The sequence below is a fragment of the Anastrepha obliqua genome, chromosome 1 (genome assembly GCF_027943255.1).
Source record: "Anastrepha obliqua isolate idAnaObli1 chromosome 1, idAnaObli1_1.0, whole genome shotgun sequence".
Lineage (NCBI taxonomy): Eukaryota > Metazoa > Arthropoda > Insecta > Diptera > Tephritidae > Anastrepha > Anastrepha obliqua.
In genome coordinates this window covers 91501354-91518313 of record NC_072892.1, presented here as the reverse complement: position 1 = coordinate 91518313, position 16960 = coordinate 91501354, and the positions used below count along the sequence as shown (strand labels likewise).

The 16960-nt window shown below is 36.0% G+C and overlaps 1 protein-coding gene across 1 annotated transcript; it reads left to right on the top strand.

Moving 5' to 3' along the window:
• Positions 1-4173: 4173 nt before the first annotated feature.
• LOC129251264 (uncharacterized) lies at positions 4174-16665 on the top strand. Its single transcript, XM_054890633.1, has 3 exons — positions 4174-5036; positions 16149-16281; positions 16341-16665. Exons 1-3 carry the CDS (start codon positions 4394-4396, stop codon positions 16612-16614), a joined length of 1050 nt encoding a protein of 349 aa, XP_054746608.1. The 5' UTR covers positions 4174-4393; the 3' UTR covers positions 16615-16665.
• The last annotated feature ends 295 nt before the right edge of the window (positions 16666-16960 follow it).

Below are 16960 nucleotides of genomic sequence, written 5' to 3'. Positions count from 1 at the left end.
TCACGCAAGAATGATAGATTATTGCCCTATTTTATTGCATATCAGCTTTGACAGTGACAACTTTTATTAAGCGGTCTCTGGAGAGCTAGAAAAATATTTTGCGGAAGATTTGAGGAAACGTTGAGCTGGATGTTTTGTATAGTGACATTAACTTACATCCTTGTAGTGTAGTGCTCCAGTTCTTAAAATATTCGTTACTGTAGCTACTATGCCTGTAGCTGTAAATGTTAAGTGGTGAAACTAGACTTGGTATTTCCAATTAAAACTCGCTTTGTTGAGTTTAGTAAAAATCGCTTAGGAGGATAGATTAAAAATACTCGACTGCAATGAAATTATCGATTAAAAAGATATCACCATATATATCATTTTATTATTAACTGCTTATCTCCAATATGGCTAACTGGACGTCTAATAGAAATACTATGACTAAAGTACAAAATATTTACATACATACATTAAGATGCACTTTTCAATTCATCTCAACTCATCTACGAGTACTTGGTTCAACATGTCAATGTGTTTGTATATTTACGCACGCACGTTTTGTGTCAACTTCATCCTTTATAATGCGAATCTAATTGATGAATAGTGTTGCTGAGACGATAGTCAAATAAACTTTTGGATGGATGAGTAGACTGACTGACTGATAAATGGCCACAATTTTATCTCAGCAAAGAGCATAGTGACAGCTGACAAATAAAACACTATGCACAAATACATACATATGTATGTATATGTGAATGTATTCATGCCTGCATGCACTTGCTGTTGCAAGTGTAACAAAGTGCAATAATTGGACCTCTTATGAAACAAGCCACCACATATATCTGTTTACACACACTTTTTCTTTTCTAGTTAAGTACACATGCACCTACGTGTACTGCGAGTTGAAGTATGTATGTACATATGTATGTAATACACATATTGGACCGCCCCACATTCTAGCGAGAGAATAGCGCTTAATCAATACGTAGAAAGTCAATACTAAATGAAGTACCAATATGTAAGAGCTCTTGCTGCTATTGGGCCAATCAATCAAGCGCGTGATGAAAGATCGAAATGGTAACAATGATGTGCCGTGCAAGATCCTGCCGTGCGGTAGTCGAATACTCGAGAACAGTGGAGCGCGTTTTAATTTTTTAAATGAAAATAAAAATATATACTTACATACTTATACGTATATCTTTAGAGTAAAATGCGTATGTTATATTAAACAATATTCCTACTGATGAGGTCCGAGTATGGATATTTGTTCAAAATTGAGTTCCAATTATCTGCCTTTATCTTTCAATTTTGAAATTTTCTTTGTGTAGTTTAATATATATAAATAGAGATTAGAGCCTATTCATAACTTTTTAGTAAAAAATTTGAGATAACTGCAGGCTGTGATATTGAGTGGGTCATATCGGCTATTAAGCCCAATCTCTAAATTAAATAAAAATGTTATAAATAGTTATTCCTAATAATTTTCGCAATTGAAACACATTCTTAAACAAGTATAGAAGCCTAATTTCGGTTCGGACTGAAACTTCTCATTAAATCGGCAATGAAAGTTAAACTCATAGCTTGAAAAATTAAACGCGCGGACGCATATTTAGTCTTACCATATATTATAAAAAGTGAGGATGGTTTCTGTCCGATCGGAACAATATTTATGCCGGAGGTGGGTAGCAATATTGTAATATTGTATTAATTTTCCTCCAATTTGCTATGCGCCTCTTGGTGTTGATTTTACAATGAGCGTGCAGTTTTATGACACCTCCGAACGACAGATAATTTTTTCAGAAGGTGACGGAAGGTACCGTTAAGGTAGTATTTAAGGAAAGCATATTGTTTAACAGCAAATGATTTTTAGGTATTTTCCTTACTTTCCCGACGAAAAAATACCTATATATATTTGAAATAAATTGTGATCTGACCGTTTTGAAAAATAATTATTTTGAAGCGGTATACGACAGGAAGAAGCACAATGTTGAAGAAGAGGCTCAGTTAAAATCACCTGGCTATAAAGACAACCAGTAGTGATATAAACAACGGAAGGGAAAGTATAGGTAATTCTATCTGCTATCAGTATACTGACGGTATCCTTTCAGAACATTTAACATTTTTTTTCTATTGTGAAACTTGGCATAATATTTTCCTAAGCACCACACTATTAAATATTTTTTTATTATTACAGTAGTTATTATTATTCTTATTATTAATGGAGATTTTGCTATCTTGACAATTTTCAGAAATAAAGTAACATAACAGTACATATATTATATCAACACGCATCAGTCCCTTGTGTCAATTTGATAACATCGCTTCATTCTGAGTACAAAGAATATTTTTGTATTTTATATATATTTTCCAATGTATTTTTAAAAAGAATAAAAAAAATAAAAAGCGCATTAAAATGTATGGCACAATTTTTTGGATTTTTAGATTTAAAGGGTTTTCCGTTTTAAAATTTACGATGTGATGTTGTTTCTAAATAATTTTTAGATAAAATTTTCCAACACCGTTCTCTCGAAACCTGGAACCAATCTGACCAAACGGAGAACACGATTAAAATTAGAAGATTTAAAGGTTTTGCAAAAAGTGTAGTACGTCAATTATATTTGACACTTGTGCACAAGTCACAACAAGTTAGAAACAAAGAAGAAATGGAGTGCGTAAGGGCCAAAATGAAGAAGTCCCTCGATCAAAATCATACAAAAAAGCTAATTTTTTCAGCATTATAAAGGGTGATCAGGTTGGAGGTACTTTTTTCATCTGAAGACTTACGTTTACAAATCGTATAACGAAAATCGACGCTCAGTGAAAAGTGTTCATCGCGCGCTCAGGCCAAGGATGAGGGCTCAGCGTGATACCCATTTTTGGCTTACTGGCTACGCCAATAAACAAAATTGCAATATTTTAGCTAAAGAGCAACTCAAATCATTCAAGAACAGAAATTATATCCATTGAAAACTACCGCTTGGTGCGGCCTATGGGCTGGAGGAATCATCGGCCCATAGAAGAGGCTGGCGCCAATGTAACAGTGAATGACGAACGGAATCGCGGCAGGATAAACGACTTTTTAATACCGGAAATTGAATCCCGTAATCTCCACAACAAGATGGCGCTACTTGTCATACAGCCCGTGAAACAAGGGATTTACTGCGTCGTTGTTTCGATGAGCAATTTATCTCTCGTCTCGGACCGGTGGATTGGCCACCAGGATTATGTGATATCACACTTTTGAACTTTTATTTGTGGGGGTATGTAAAGTCTTAATGCCTTATAGATAAACCAGCTTCGATTGAGGCATTGGAAGGCAACATAACTAAAGTTTTTCACGAGATACTTACCGAAGTCTTCCAGCGAGTACCGGTCTACATTTGAAAGGGATTATCTCTAAAAATAAATGTCATGAATGGTTCCACACAAAAATAATTAAGACTGAATTTTCGTTGTTTTATTTCAATTTAAAATCCGATACCTCTAAATTGATCACCTTCTAGTTGAAGGTTTGTTTGAGTTCAAGCTATTGTATATTATAACTTTCATCTTAATTAATTTGAATATTGGGAATGTAGAAAAAATTAAAATTAATTGAAAAACAAATTTACTCTATTTTGTAACCTATATCATTACACTTCTTTCCATTTTTTGTTGCGTTGTAAAATAATTTTTTGAGTCACTCGCCACTTTTCGACCTCCACCGCCACACTTCCTTTTGAGAATCGCTGTCCTCCCTTGGCGATATGCGTAACTTGAAACACTCACCATAAGCCATCATATCTACTTATGAAACTAATTCCTATAAAACCAAATTGAATATTGAACGGTATTAAATACTACAAATGAAGTTGGAGCAGGGCGCATCAATACTATCATACAAACAAACTGGAGTGCGCACGTACATGTATGCACACGCTTGGTATGCACCTACATATGTACGTTGGTATGCATGTATGTACATACATATGTTTTATAAGTTAACATGAGCGTGTGTGTAACGGTGTGCAGTAGTCAGCCATACTGGCAGCCATACATTTCATACGGTGTCGTCACATATTCCACGCAAAGAGAACCTAAGCTCGACTTTTAACGCTTAAAAAGCGAAAGTGATCTTGAAGGTGCGATAACGAATCGATCTTAAATCTTGTGACATTTTACTGAAAGCATTCGCAGTTGATGGACGATTATAGAGCGCGAACGCGGCGGTGAATCGTATGGAGTTTTAAATTTATTCTTACAAAAAGTAATAACTTAATTGAATTTCTTAAAAAAAAATGTGTTACGAAATATGCCGAAATAAAAAATAAAAAAACAAATAGTTGCACATGCCGTTTTGTGCTTATATATGTATATATGTGTTTGTGCAATAGTAAAAATTACTGTAGAACCAAATTAAGATAACACAATGTCTGATGAATTACTTAGTAGCAGTGCCAGCGAGGAGCCGACGGCACTTGTGCCCAACGCCATTGCAGCAACCGACGGTGCAGCGGATGTTTGTGACGAGGCCGATTCTTATCAATCGGAAACGGAAAAGCCAGTACTACTGGAACTTGGCACCACGCCAAAACCAACGCTACTAAGTGTCAATGCCGCATCTGTTTACAGTTCGGAGTATCCTTTAGATATGCATATGAATGGAAATGCATATTTAACGCACGCACATTATCAACCATATGCTGTGCATTCGCCCGGCGAGCCTCACATGCTGCCGATGATTGCTCATCTCTCGCCACCACCGGTCTATAGTAATCCTTATACTCAATACGAAAGTCCACTTACTCCACCTACACCACCATCGCCACCAAACTCGTTATTACCACCACGTACCGTCGGTAACGGGATATCTACAGCTACACCTACCAGTTATACTACGCAAATACCACAGACAGTGAGCTCGTGGCCTGTGGCGACGGATATGAAAGGGAAATCTTTGGCGGAATTGGTACCACCTCCAATTAGCATCAGATACCTTTCCGCACGTGAACACATCATTTCAAAAGAAACAAATCCATCTTGGAAGGAGAAGGCGTTGCAATTGGAGAAAGGTGATAAAAAAGTAATAAAAAAGTGTTGTTAGATTCAGGACGAAAGTGTTATTGAAAGGAAACGGGTTTCGAAATTGTGTAGATTAGTTTTAAAAGTGACAGTTGCTGCCGTGGGCTTAAGCATTATCATCATACTAGGGTTCTGGTTCGAAGTTCGCTGTCTAGTTCAGCGGTATATAAGTGGCCGGCAAATCCCGGAAATCCCGCTCCTTATAATAACCATCTCAAATTCGGAGACGTTTATGGCGCAGGTCGCTTCATTTGTAGAGAAGTTCGGCCAAATATCTGATAAAGAATATTTATAAATGTAAAATAAAAATACAATTTATTATTATCTTACACGCGACAAGAAGCACTGCCTGCCACGATCTTCGGCTCTATGGTGAATAATTATCTTAGTTAGTTACTGCTTCATCGAGAAGCGTGGCATTCGTAATTATTTTCTGTAGTTCCAAACAAAACAAACCTGTGCGTGTAATACTCTCGTGCGATATATTTCAATTTCGCTTTACAAAATTCAAAGGCCCTATGTTGGTTCGCCGCTTTATTTAAGTTCGAATAGGCAGAAATACGGGATGTATTAATATTGGTCTGTTAACGTAAGTACTCTGTTACAAAGGATCATCTTGCTAAGAATAATCTTCAGCGAAGCTGCCGCGGGTGTAAACTATATATATACAGTGCTGGCACGCTAATTAGCACACCCTGTGCATAGCATTATATTATATTAGAGATTTTTAGGGATTTCATGTATTGAATTTTTTATATATTTTATTATAGCAGTTACTTATTGGGTTGGTGCATGAAGCACGAAATGGTAGAACTTTTTTTTTTTCTAATAGTGTTCGGCAGGCAATGTCAAACCTCCGAGTGTATTTTTGCCATGAAAAAGCTCTTTAAAACATCCCACATTCATTCGGAGTCGGCTTAAAACTGTAGATCCCTCCATTTGTGGAACATCATCAAGACGCACACCACAATAGGAGAAAGAGCTCAGCTAAACACCCAAAAAGGGTGTAAGCGCCTATTATATGTATATACACACATATGTATGGTCATTAAAATAGCTACGCTGTCTTTATCCATCGGTTTGTATCGCTCGGAAAAATTTAAATTTGAAATTTATTGAAATTACGCCTTTTTGAAAATGGCATCACTGCTTCGTTGAGCATTTTGCCGAGAGTAAACACGAAAAAAGATCATCAGTAATGCATTTCAAACGGAATAGTGTGATTACATTATATTTGGCTGGAAAATCACAACCAGCGATTTTTCTAGTTTATCCAGTGCCACTTGAAACCACTGTCATATTAAACACTGGAAAGAGGTTATTTAAGTTGAATTTAAAAAAATCAGAATGGCAAACAACAGCTCTACGTGGGATGAGAGGCGAATACGAAATACGGAATGAATGTGAACCACACCTAAACGTCAACGACACCGTTGGACTTCTTTCTTTGGGGTTATTTGAAAGAAAAGGCGTACGTCGATAAGCCAGCAACAATTCAAGAGCAAAAGGATGATATAATTATCCACATTAACGGCATAGAATCTCAATTATGACTCAGCGTCATCGAAAACTTTGACCATCGGATGGAGGTGTGCCGCGGCGGCCATTTGACCGATATTTTGTTCCATACGTAATTGAGCCATACCAATATTATCATAATAAAGGGAAATTACAATAATTTCCTAAAAAAATTGTATTTTATTCAAAATCAACACCGGCCCTTGAAACTTAACCACCCTTTAGATAAGGAACTATTTGCATTTAGTGGTCTTTGGAGGTATGCCGCCGAGGTCGCGGCGGCCATTTGGCCGATATTTTGTTCCATAAGTAATTGAGCCATACCAATATTATGATAATAAAGAGAAAGGACAATAATTTCCTAGAAAAATTGTATTTAATTCAAAATCAACACCGGCTCTTGAAACTTAACCACCCTTTATAAAAAAGTAGTAAACATAAGCGAAATTGCTAGCTTCTTAACAAAGAAAACCCAATATGCGAGTAATTATTATCGAAAAAAAACTAATTCACAACGCTCCAGGTCGATAAACTGCAACATGGAAGGATTCGTTGATTGTTAAATAAGCGCTGCAAAATGTATTCGTCATATTGACACAAATTAAAGTCATAGTGCAAATATATTATAGTGTAATTCTTACTAGCACAACCATAGGCCAGCGGCTTTTACAGAACTACCTCAGGTGATGTGACAGTTTGAAGAAGCCAAAAGAGACCAAAAAAAGATTTGCGTTTGTCAGAAGCGACATTGACTCCTCTCCGATTGCGATTGACTCCTGGTATGCTGCGATTTGCAGCGACGAGTCAAAGCTCAATTTAACACGTTCCCTGTCCGCTGAGCCACATATGGTTCAGTAAACGTGCGCCTGATAAGCACTGATACGTTCCTGAGCCATATGTGCGTCAGGGGGTATATGAACCACATGTGTTTCATGAACCTGCAGAAGCAAAAATGTCCCTCTACGCTCATGGACCATATGTGTTTCAGGTAGAAATACCCTTGTCGGTCAATTTTGCATTTTTGTATTGGGACAGGGAACGTGTTAAGCAGACTTTATGGCATCAATTATGACGACGACCTCAAAATACTCTAAAGTTTTAACCGCATATACTCCAAAATGTAAAATATTCATTGTGAAATATTAATTAATTTGAAAAATTTTTTGTTGTTGCAATTGAAGTTGACATATTAATAAATTGTAGTGTGAAATTTTTTCGAGAATGTTTATTTTGTAATCGCACATGACAGGCTGTGCTAATTAGCGTACCACCGCTGTATATACATACATAATTGGCGCGTACACCCTTTTTGGGTGTTTGGCCGAGCTCCTCCTCGTATTTGTGGTGTGCGCCTTGATGTTGTTCCACAAATGGAGGGACCTACAGTTTCAAGCCGACTCCGAACGGCATATATTTTTGTGAGGAGCTGTTTCATGGCAGAAATACACTCGGAGGCTTGCCATTGCCTGCCGAGGGGCGACAGCTATTAGAAAAATGTTTTTCTTAATTCTGGTGTTTTCACCAAGATTCGAACCAACGTTCACTCTCTGAATTCCGAATGGTAGTCGTGCACCAACCCATTCTGCTACGGCGGCCGCTCCTGGGTGTAAACTACTTCACTAATTAAGATGAGAGTAAACTTTAATAGGTTTCGGAGTGTGCTCCTTTTTATGCATTGGTAAAGGTCTTTGTTGTCCTTTATTCAACTGATCGAGCTTCAATATGTAATCTTTGACAGATTACATACATCGTACATAAGTATTTAATTAATGAAAAACAAGTACAGGGTCCGGCAATCGAAGTGTAATCAAGTAAAAAGACCATAAATTTAGTTTGAAAAATTACTTTTAATCAATTCAAAGTAAAAAGTGTGTGAAAATAATACAAAATTAAGAATCAATTTACTTTTGCGATATGACCACCTTTTGCCTTCACTCTGGCCTGGAAACGGTCCAGAAACGAATCGAATGCTGCCCGAATGTGACTTGCAGATATTTCGGCCCACTCGCGTACAATATCTTTTTTCAGCGCCCGGAGACTGGTGAATCTTTTAGTTCGGACCTTGCTCTCCAAAATGGTCCAAAGAGAATAATCCATCGGGTTTGCGTCTGGTGAATTTGAGAGCCATTGTATGGACATTATGAAGTTTGGAAGGTTGTTTTTTAGCCGTTCATGGTTCACTCGAGCTTTGTGAGACGGTGCCGAGTCCTTTTGAAGCCCCCATGGTCTGCTATGCCAGATATTTTCAGTTCTTTCGCCATTTCATTGGCACTTCGTCGTGGATTTCGCTCAAGTCATTTTTTGAACTATTTCACGTGACGTTGGAGTGTTTTGATGACCACCTCCATGACGTTTTGCGATGCTACCAGTATCATTGTAACGAGTAATGGTGCGATAAACAAAAACTTCATTTATTTTAAAGTGCTCGAGCTCACGAATTATCGCTGGTTGTGATTTTCCAGCCAAATATTACATTTGAAATCCATTACTGCTTTTTTTCGCGTTTACTCTCGGCAAAATGTTTCCGTGCGCTTCTAAACAATACTCTGGACTGTCATTTAGCCAACTAAGACAGCTGATGTACATGCAGTAGCGGCGCGAGCGGTCTGAAGTATGTTACACTTTGGGTGCCAGACCTTGTATATGCGAGAATTATCAACTTCCACTTATAGTCGATGTGTTGCAGCGTATTTAGGTTGTGAAAGTGGTCACTCCACATAGAAGTTTGTTCTGTTATCCCTAGTGGGCTTCATGTAGGCTCATGATTCTTTATGATAGTGCAGTTGGTTCAAATTTACCTCTATCCCTTAAACCGAATGGAACTCTAAATGAATTTCCTTGGTTTCCTTTTAACCATGGAACTGAGAGTTTTAAATTCTGAAAACAATAATTTAGTATTTGTAGTGTGCTCAATGGCCGACACATCGACTTAGAATATCTTTTACCCGAAAATAAGCCTTCCTCGTACGTCTGAGTCCTTAGTCTTCTTCATAGTGGCTTACTTTTCCACATAGTGACAACTTCTTCAGAAGTCACTGGCGGCGTGTAAAAAAATCAGACAAAGTGCAGTGAGAACCGCGCTTGTTAGACGAATGTCTTACCAAAAGAGAGTAGAAAAAAGTTAAACAAATTTTCTTTCTCTGGTACTGTGTTTAATTTGAGAAGAGTGGGGACTGAATGCCGAGAGTAGTAGTGAGTTGTTATGAAAGATTATAGATTTATGTTTTGTTACTCTAGAGCTTTTATTTATTGATCGCCGAAGCTCCAAAAAGTATATACTTGAGCTTCATAGCTCAGGACGGCTCTTGTATTTAGTGGCGGTGTTAGACTAAACCTCTCCGACGCACAGTGGTCCGACCAGTAGGCGTTGGCGGACAAAATTCAAAAACTCATTTAATTAAGCTGAAAATATATAATTAGGGGTTTTAAGGGGGTTTAAGCGAATCTGACCATAGTTTTAGCAAATTTTAAATTCATTGAATACTATAAATACATTTTTACTTCCGTAATTAGCTGGTGAATTCATTTTTACATTTTTCACGACCCCAGAGAGTACCACGTGAAGGTTTACGGTAAGGTTATTCTCTCCTCATTTTTTTTTGTGTTTAGATTTTTTTTATTTTTATTTTTAATTTTTATTTTAATTTTTTTTTTTTATTTTTTTTTATTTTTAATTTTTAAATTTTTATTTTGTTTTAGTTTTTAAATTTTTTTTGGATATTTAGTTGTTCTTTTTTTCATTTTTAATTTTTTTTTATGATTCAGAATCCTGGGTTTCTGATGAGCTATTTTCTGAGGTTGGATCATTTTTCAAATTTAAAAGCGCAAGAACCTTTTTTGAAAATGGTTTTGGATTGTTTTTCGGAACCTTAGTTTTTGATATTATAACTACATCTGATGAACAAAGCAAAGCATTTAATAAATCTGTCATTGTGTCAGTTCTCGGCATTTTTCGTGTATTGTTTTGTCTAAAATTTTTCAAATCCTTATTGCGTGCTTCCTGAGCCTCTTCGGAGAGTTGGCCAATAGGCAGCAAAGCATGTTTAATAATTAAACTCCCATGAATTAATACTTTGTGCACGGAAGCCGGCATGTAATACCAATCATATAGTTGGACAAATAGTTTAGCAGAATCAAGGGCATATTTTTGAAATGCTTCAATATTAATATCAAGACCAGACGATAATGTTTGTAAAATAGTGGCAAACCGCTTGATTAAATGAATATCAATTCCAGTAATTTCTGATGATACTTCTCTTAATGCTGATGGGGTCTGTGATGTCTTTTTCTGTCTTTTACACAAAATTGCATAAGCCATATTTAACGTTTTGCCTGTGGGTAAATGCACAAAAGCTACATTATTTTTAATTTGCGCAACTTTGCGCAACAGGTTTCAGTTTGAGATCATAACTGAAATATGTGGCTACATCACTCATGTTGATTTCAAGTGGACCGGTGTGGACCACTCGAAAAAATGATCTTTAAAAAAAAAAATTTCGAAATATTTTGAAATTTCAAAAAAAAAAAATTGGATTTTGTACCACAACTTAAGAAAATTATTACTGTTTCCGTTAATATATTCAATTATCTTTTTTTTCAATATTTGGTTAACAATCAAATGGTAATTTTCATTTGCAGACATGAAAATGAAACTCTTGTATGAAGTACGATTTGCATACAATTTCATGTTTAAAGTCAAAAAACTACAATGAAAAATTTTTTAAATTAAGTAATATTTTCAGGAAATCTGCCTTGAATATTTAAGAAAACATCTGCATTATCAAATTTTTATTTCAAAAATGTTGAAAAATTGAATTTTGTCCGGCCGCCGGACCACTGTGCGATGTTTCCGTACTTTTTATGCTACTGAAAGATGAAATTTCTTTCCCTGCTTAAGTAATTTTCGAATTGATTTCTGTTGGGTAAGCGAAACGAATTCAGGTTCATTTCCGCTTGACCCTTGCCTTAGGTAATCGGTGAGGGCAAAATAGTAGGTGTTAAACCAGTATTGTGTATCTTGCCTTTAAAGTAGTAGTTTTGTATCTGTGCCCAATTCCTGACATTTCGAACTAAACGATCTTTTGTGTCCTTGCCTATACATTGCTCTTTAACAGAAATATTTGTAACTAATTTTCAGTGCTATCGACTCGAGTTTATTAGTACATAGTATTCCAGATTTTATTTGACATCCAGCACCTAAATCAATACCTCCTGTTGCTTGTTCTATACAAAGTATAAGTAAAAAAGGGTGCTCCTGCCTCTAGAAAATGTAAGTTATCGGTGTCCATAGCGTATTCTATAATTATTTGGAATTCTTTGTTTTCTATCCTAATTTAGGAAACTTACTAGAGTTAAGCGGAGCGGAGCTCATAGCTTTATTTTATTGGCCTAATTGTGGTAATTCCAACGATTTACGTGTGACTCACTACCAGCTAGCGTGCCCTTTTTTAGTACCTAACCGGTCCTCTGTCGTAGCATTTTCATAGCATGCGCGTTATCATTTAAGAATTCTTTCTTTTCTTTTCTTTAACTTAACCTTTTCTTTTCAACTTTGCTTTTGCAAGGATTTAAAAATCTAATTCACTAAATCTTTTTGTACTCTGATGGACAAATCATTTGAATTTTCTCGTTCCTATACAACTCTATACGAGCTCTATTGCGGGATAAATATTTAATCACCATAAACTGTTTTCCATCAATTAAAACATTTTGGCAAAGGTTTTGCCAATTTTTGTTTTGAAACTCAATATTGACCTTTGATCGATGCTCATTTTTAATCCATTACACCCATGTAATTACTATCCTCTTAAGAGGGGAGCCTGCTTTAGGGGCTTCAAAAAATCGATTTGTTCGTGGTTTTTTTTTGGGAAGGAAAGAAATATTCGATTGAAATGAAACTTTCAGGTTTTATTGCTATATATTTCAACAGTCTTCTCAAATTATTTCATTAAAATATATGTCATGTTATGCCTGGCAGAAGCATTTTGCCGAGGCGCCTCGAGTGTGCATGTGTCGTGCGGCGGGAAAGATGCAGGTCGCAATTTTCATCTGAAACCAAACCCAAACAATTTTTTATTTTAGTATAGTATAGCTTCTAGTTAAACCAAGAAAATTAAACAAAAAGTGAGAAATTCAACAATTTTTCGCTAATTAAAAAAAATTCACTTTAGATTGTTTAAAAAGTGGGTTAATCATAACTTTCTTAAGGTTTTTTAGGTTCAACTAGAAGAAAATTTAATTCCGAATACAATCAATGTAATCTCGTTTCGATAGGACGTTTAACTTTTTCCCTATCTTTCTCGCCAATTAGGAAAAATCGTAAAAATAAAAACCGAGAAATCGGTAACTGTAACTCTGTAACTCCGAAAATATTTTGAATTTGCTTCTGAAACATTGAGGACACATTCTTTGATAGTTTGGGAAGACATTTATGCAAAACAAAAATCGATGTTTTGAAGCCTCTAAAGCAGGCTCCCCCCTTAAAGGCATTGAATCCGCTTTTAGTTTTTCTTATGTTATGCTATTTCTATTGCAATTCAAGCACAGAAAGAATGTACCTTTTCAACCCACAGTGTCAAATGTAAGTGCGTATGTATTCATGTAAAAAGCTCTAACAATTACACTACTCAACAAATTTCCAACTTTTGATTTTATCTGAGGTCGCACTATGTGATTATTATTCATTGGGATCGATATAATAAGAATACGTAAAAAAATATTCTATTCAAGATAAAATCACTATTTTCTAGTAAACTATGGCTTCATCTTCTACTGGAATTCTAAGAGAAATCTGCGAGTTTAGTAGGCTCCCGTCTTCTCTGGTAACGCTTTTCGAATGTAGCGACGTATTGATGAAAACTTTCTAATTGAATCCATATTTTGTGGGTTTATAATTGCATTTTATATTTTCACGAAAGTCAACGGATTTCTTCCTACCCAGGAATTGTTTTGCGATGCTAATAAAATAATGTCACGCTTTTTTTACAACGTCACTAAGAGTAGAAAAAGACGAGCCATCAATTAGTTCTTTATGTCTTACGAAAACACGCTCTTTGACTTTTCTCATGGAACTTTTTTTTTACAACATTTTTTATGCATCTCAACTTGATGGGCAATGATCCATACCACTGCCGTAGCAAAAGATAAATATTTTAAATTTTTGGGCCGACTATTCGAATTCGTTACCACCTTAAGCAGCACAAAAACGCTAAATAAAACTGTATGATTAAGTCAAAGTTTTTTTTCGATTTTGGCATAAATTAAATATAACAACATAAATTAGAACTGTTAACACGTGCCCGTGACATTTTCAATATTAACTAAATATTAAACTAACGTATTTTTCGTTAGAAATACAATATTTTCGGACTACCCGCATTTTAACAAGGGAATGCACGTAAACAAAAAATAAAAAGTCATATGCCATTTATATGTCTCGGCATCCAAATGTGGTATCGAAAAAAAAAAAAAAATCTATACAAATACTATATTTATAATTAATCAACCTCAGTTTGAAGCAATATAAACCATCTTAGATTTTTACTGTTGAGTAATGTTATTATTACCATGTAGGATTATTCGATTTAGATCAAATATCACCTTAATCAAAAAGTTTCCGGAATATATTAAAAAAATTCAAAATACAAGTTTATGCCACAAAAATGGCATTATAGCCTTCAAAGTACTCCCCATTAACTACAACGCACTTAAGCCAGCTTTTGATCTAACAGTCGAAACATTTCTGGATCTCTATTTTCGGTATAGCCATCAGAGCCGTCTTCGGTTTTTCTATCACTTCCCTGACTCGATGAAACAGAAACAAATCGCAGGGAGACACATCAGTTGAATTCGATGACTGTTGGATGATATTCGTTTCGTGCTTGGTCAGAAATTCAAACGGATAATGATAGCACTGTGCGACGATGCGTTATCATGGTGCAAAGTCCACGAGTTGTTTTCCCACAAATCCTTTTGTTTTTTGGCGAATTACTTCACGTTATCGTCTCATAACGCCCAAATAATAGTTCTTATTTATTAACAAAATATCGTTGTAATCAATACGTCAGCAGCGCTTTCTTTCTTTTTGGTCTTGGTACATTCGGAGCTTTCCACTCACTCGCCTGATGTCTGCATTCCGTGTCGAACTCATATATCTACCTCTCGTCTCCAGTAATGCTGCGTTTGATGGTGTTGGGTCAGATTTAATCTTGGAAATCATGTCTTTGGCGATATCAACCCGGTCCCTTTTTTGGATGAAATTTTGAACAAACCTAAATCATTAACCACAATATCCTGAGCGTACAATTGTTGGCGTATGCCGATGATATTGACCTCATTGGCCTCAACAACCGCGCTGTTAGTTCTGCCTTTTCTAAACTGGATAAAGAGGCAAAGCGAATGGGTCTGGTGAGGAACGGTGACAAAACGAAGTACCTTCTGTCATCAAACAAACAGTCGGCGCACTCGTATATCTGCACTCACGTCCCTGTTGACAGTTATGATTTCGAGGTTGTAAAATACTTCGTTTATTTAGAAAGCAGCATTCACACCGAAACAATGCCAGCCTGGAAGTCCAACGTAGAATCTCTCTTGCCAACAAGTGCTACTTTGGACTAAGTGTAAAGTCCTCTATCGACGAGCAAAACTCCGAACGCTCCGGCTCTGAAAGTATTCGATGCGATATCAGCTGGTGGTAGCAGAGGAAGAGGAAGGCCTCCTCTGCGTTCGAAAGATCAGTTGGAAAATGATTTGGCTTCACTTGGTGTGTCCAACTGGCGTTGATTAGCACGAGAAAGAAACGACTGACGCTCTTTGTTAAACTCGACCAAAATCGCGTAAGCGGTTATCGCGCCAATTAAGAAGCAAAAGAGAATTTATTTTTCGATACACTTTTCGTTTATGCCACTCGTAAATGGCGGGCTTCTTAAGAGTATCATTACCGAAACAGTTTCCCAATATTTCTAAGGTTTTCGCACCATTCACTTCACTTTTAATTTGTTAAAAAATACGGCACCTGATGTCTATACTTCTTGTTAATAAAGACAGACAATAAAGAAAATCATTAGATGTATCATTAGCCCTTCTCGCGTAGCCAATCCAGGCAGATGTCAGATTTCGTCCAGGAAATTCTGTGCATAGGAAATATTAAATATTATAATAATAAGTCATGCGTGAATATCATCCTAAATATCAAATAATAGAAAGTGTTTTCTAATAGCGTTCGCAGGAGGACTCGGCTATTTTCATTAACTCCTTATTGAAATGAGATTTGGTTTGATATTTCTAGACTCTCCCCTCTTAAATTAAGGTCACGCAATTAATAAACGTCTTCTAAGGCGGATTCAAGTCCATCTGATGCATTAAAATCGATTGTTTTAAGAAGTTCAAAAATATTACGCATGAGTTATCCCTCTTAAATTTTAAAATCGTTAAGATGATAGTTTGTTTTGGAGGATAGTGCTCTGGGTTAAACATTTTTAGTGGTCAGAGCAGGGAATACAATGATTGGCTTTGGCTGAACTGGACATTTATTGAAAAATATCTTAAGAAATCTCATTAATTAAAGATTTTCATTTCTTTCCCAGATTATAAAAAGACTGCTTGTGATAGAGAACGCACACGCATGCGAGATATGAATAGAGCGTTCGATCTGCTGCGTTCCAAATTGCCAATTTCGAAGCCGAACGGCAAGAAATATTCAAAAATTGAAAGTTTACGGTATTGAATAATTTGAAGATGTATTCATTTATATTTATTAAAGATGCAAACTATTTCAGAATTGCCATTAACTACATCAATCACCTGCAACGGTGCCTTAAGGAAATACCTATTGAATGCGATGCGCCAACCCAAACCGGCGCCAATCACGAAGTCAATGCAGTGGACTATGTTACCGACATTAGCGCACGCGAGCGTATGCCACCATTTCGCTATGAGAGCTCCAGGCATTCGTTCAAAGAAATAAAAAAAGATTTGGATGAATCTCAGAGTGGTGGATGGAGTGATAGTCAGTATTTGAGTGCGGAACAAGAGCAATGGGAGCGAAATTGAGTACGTACTAATACTGTTAAGCGAAACTTCTGTTACATGTTTAGTCTAAAATGCTACTTAGAATATTTGCTATTTAAACTGTAAAAATAATTTTTTTTTTTTATATTGGTTTTTCATAAATAAATTAAAAAATAGAAATATTACAGAGTGTATTTCTAACAAGTGAATTATGATTTAAAATCAGAAAGTATTCAAAATTTATCAATAAAACGAATTATTCATTGGTATTTCTTTTATTGCTTTCAAAGTAACTTCTTTGTTAACCAAAAAAAAAAAGCATTTCAACGCAACTTCCATCATTCAAACTAGGTACTTTTATAGGCCGGTTTTGGAATTAGTTCCTGCT

What these genes read in the sequence shown, in the direction of transcription:
- LOC129251264 (XM_054890633.1), top strand. Translation starts at nt 4,394, where the DNA reads ATGTCTGATGAATTACTTAGTAGCAGTGCCAGCGAGGAGCCGACGGCA. An exon ending in GGCGTTGCAATTGGAGAAAG is followed by an intron (nt 5,037 to 16,148) that starts GTGATAAAAAAG and finishes TTTCTTTCCCAG; the next exon opens with ATTATAAAAAGACTGCTTGT. An exon ending in TCAAAAATTGAAAGTTTACG is followed by an intron (nt 16,282 to 16,340) that starts GTATTGAATAAT and finishes AAACTATTTCAG; the next exon opens with AATTGCCATTAACTACATCA.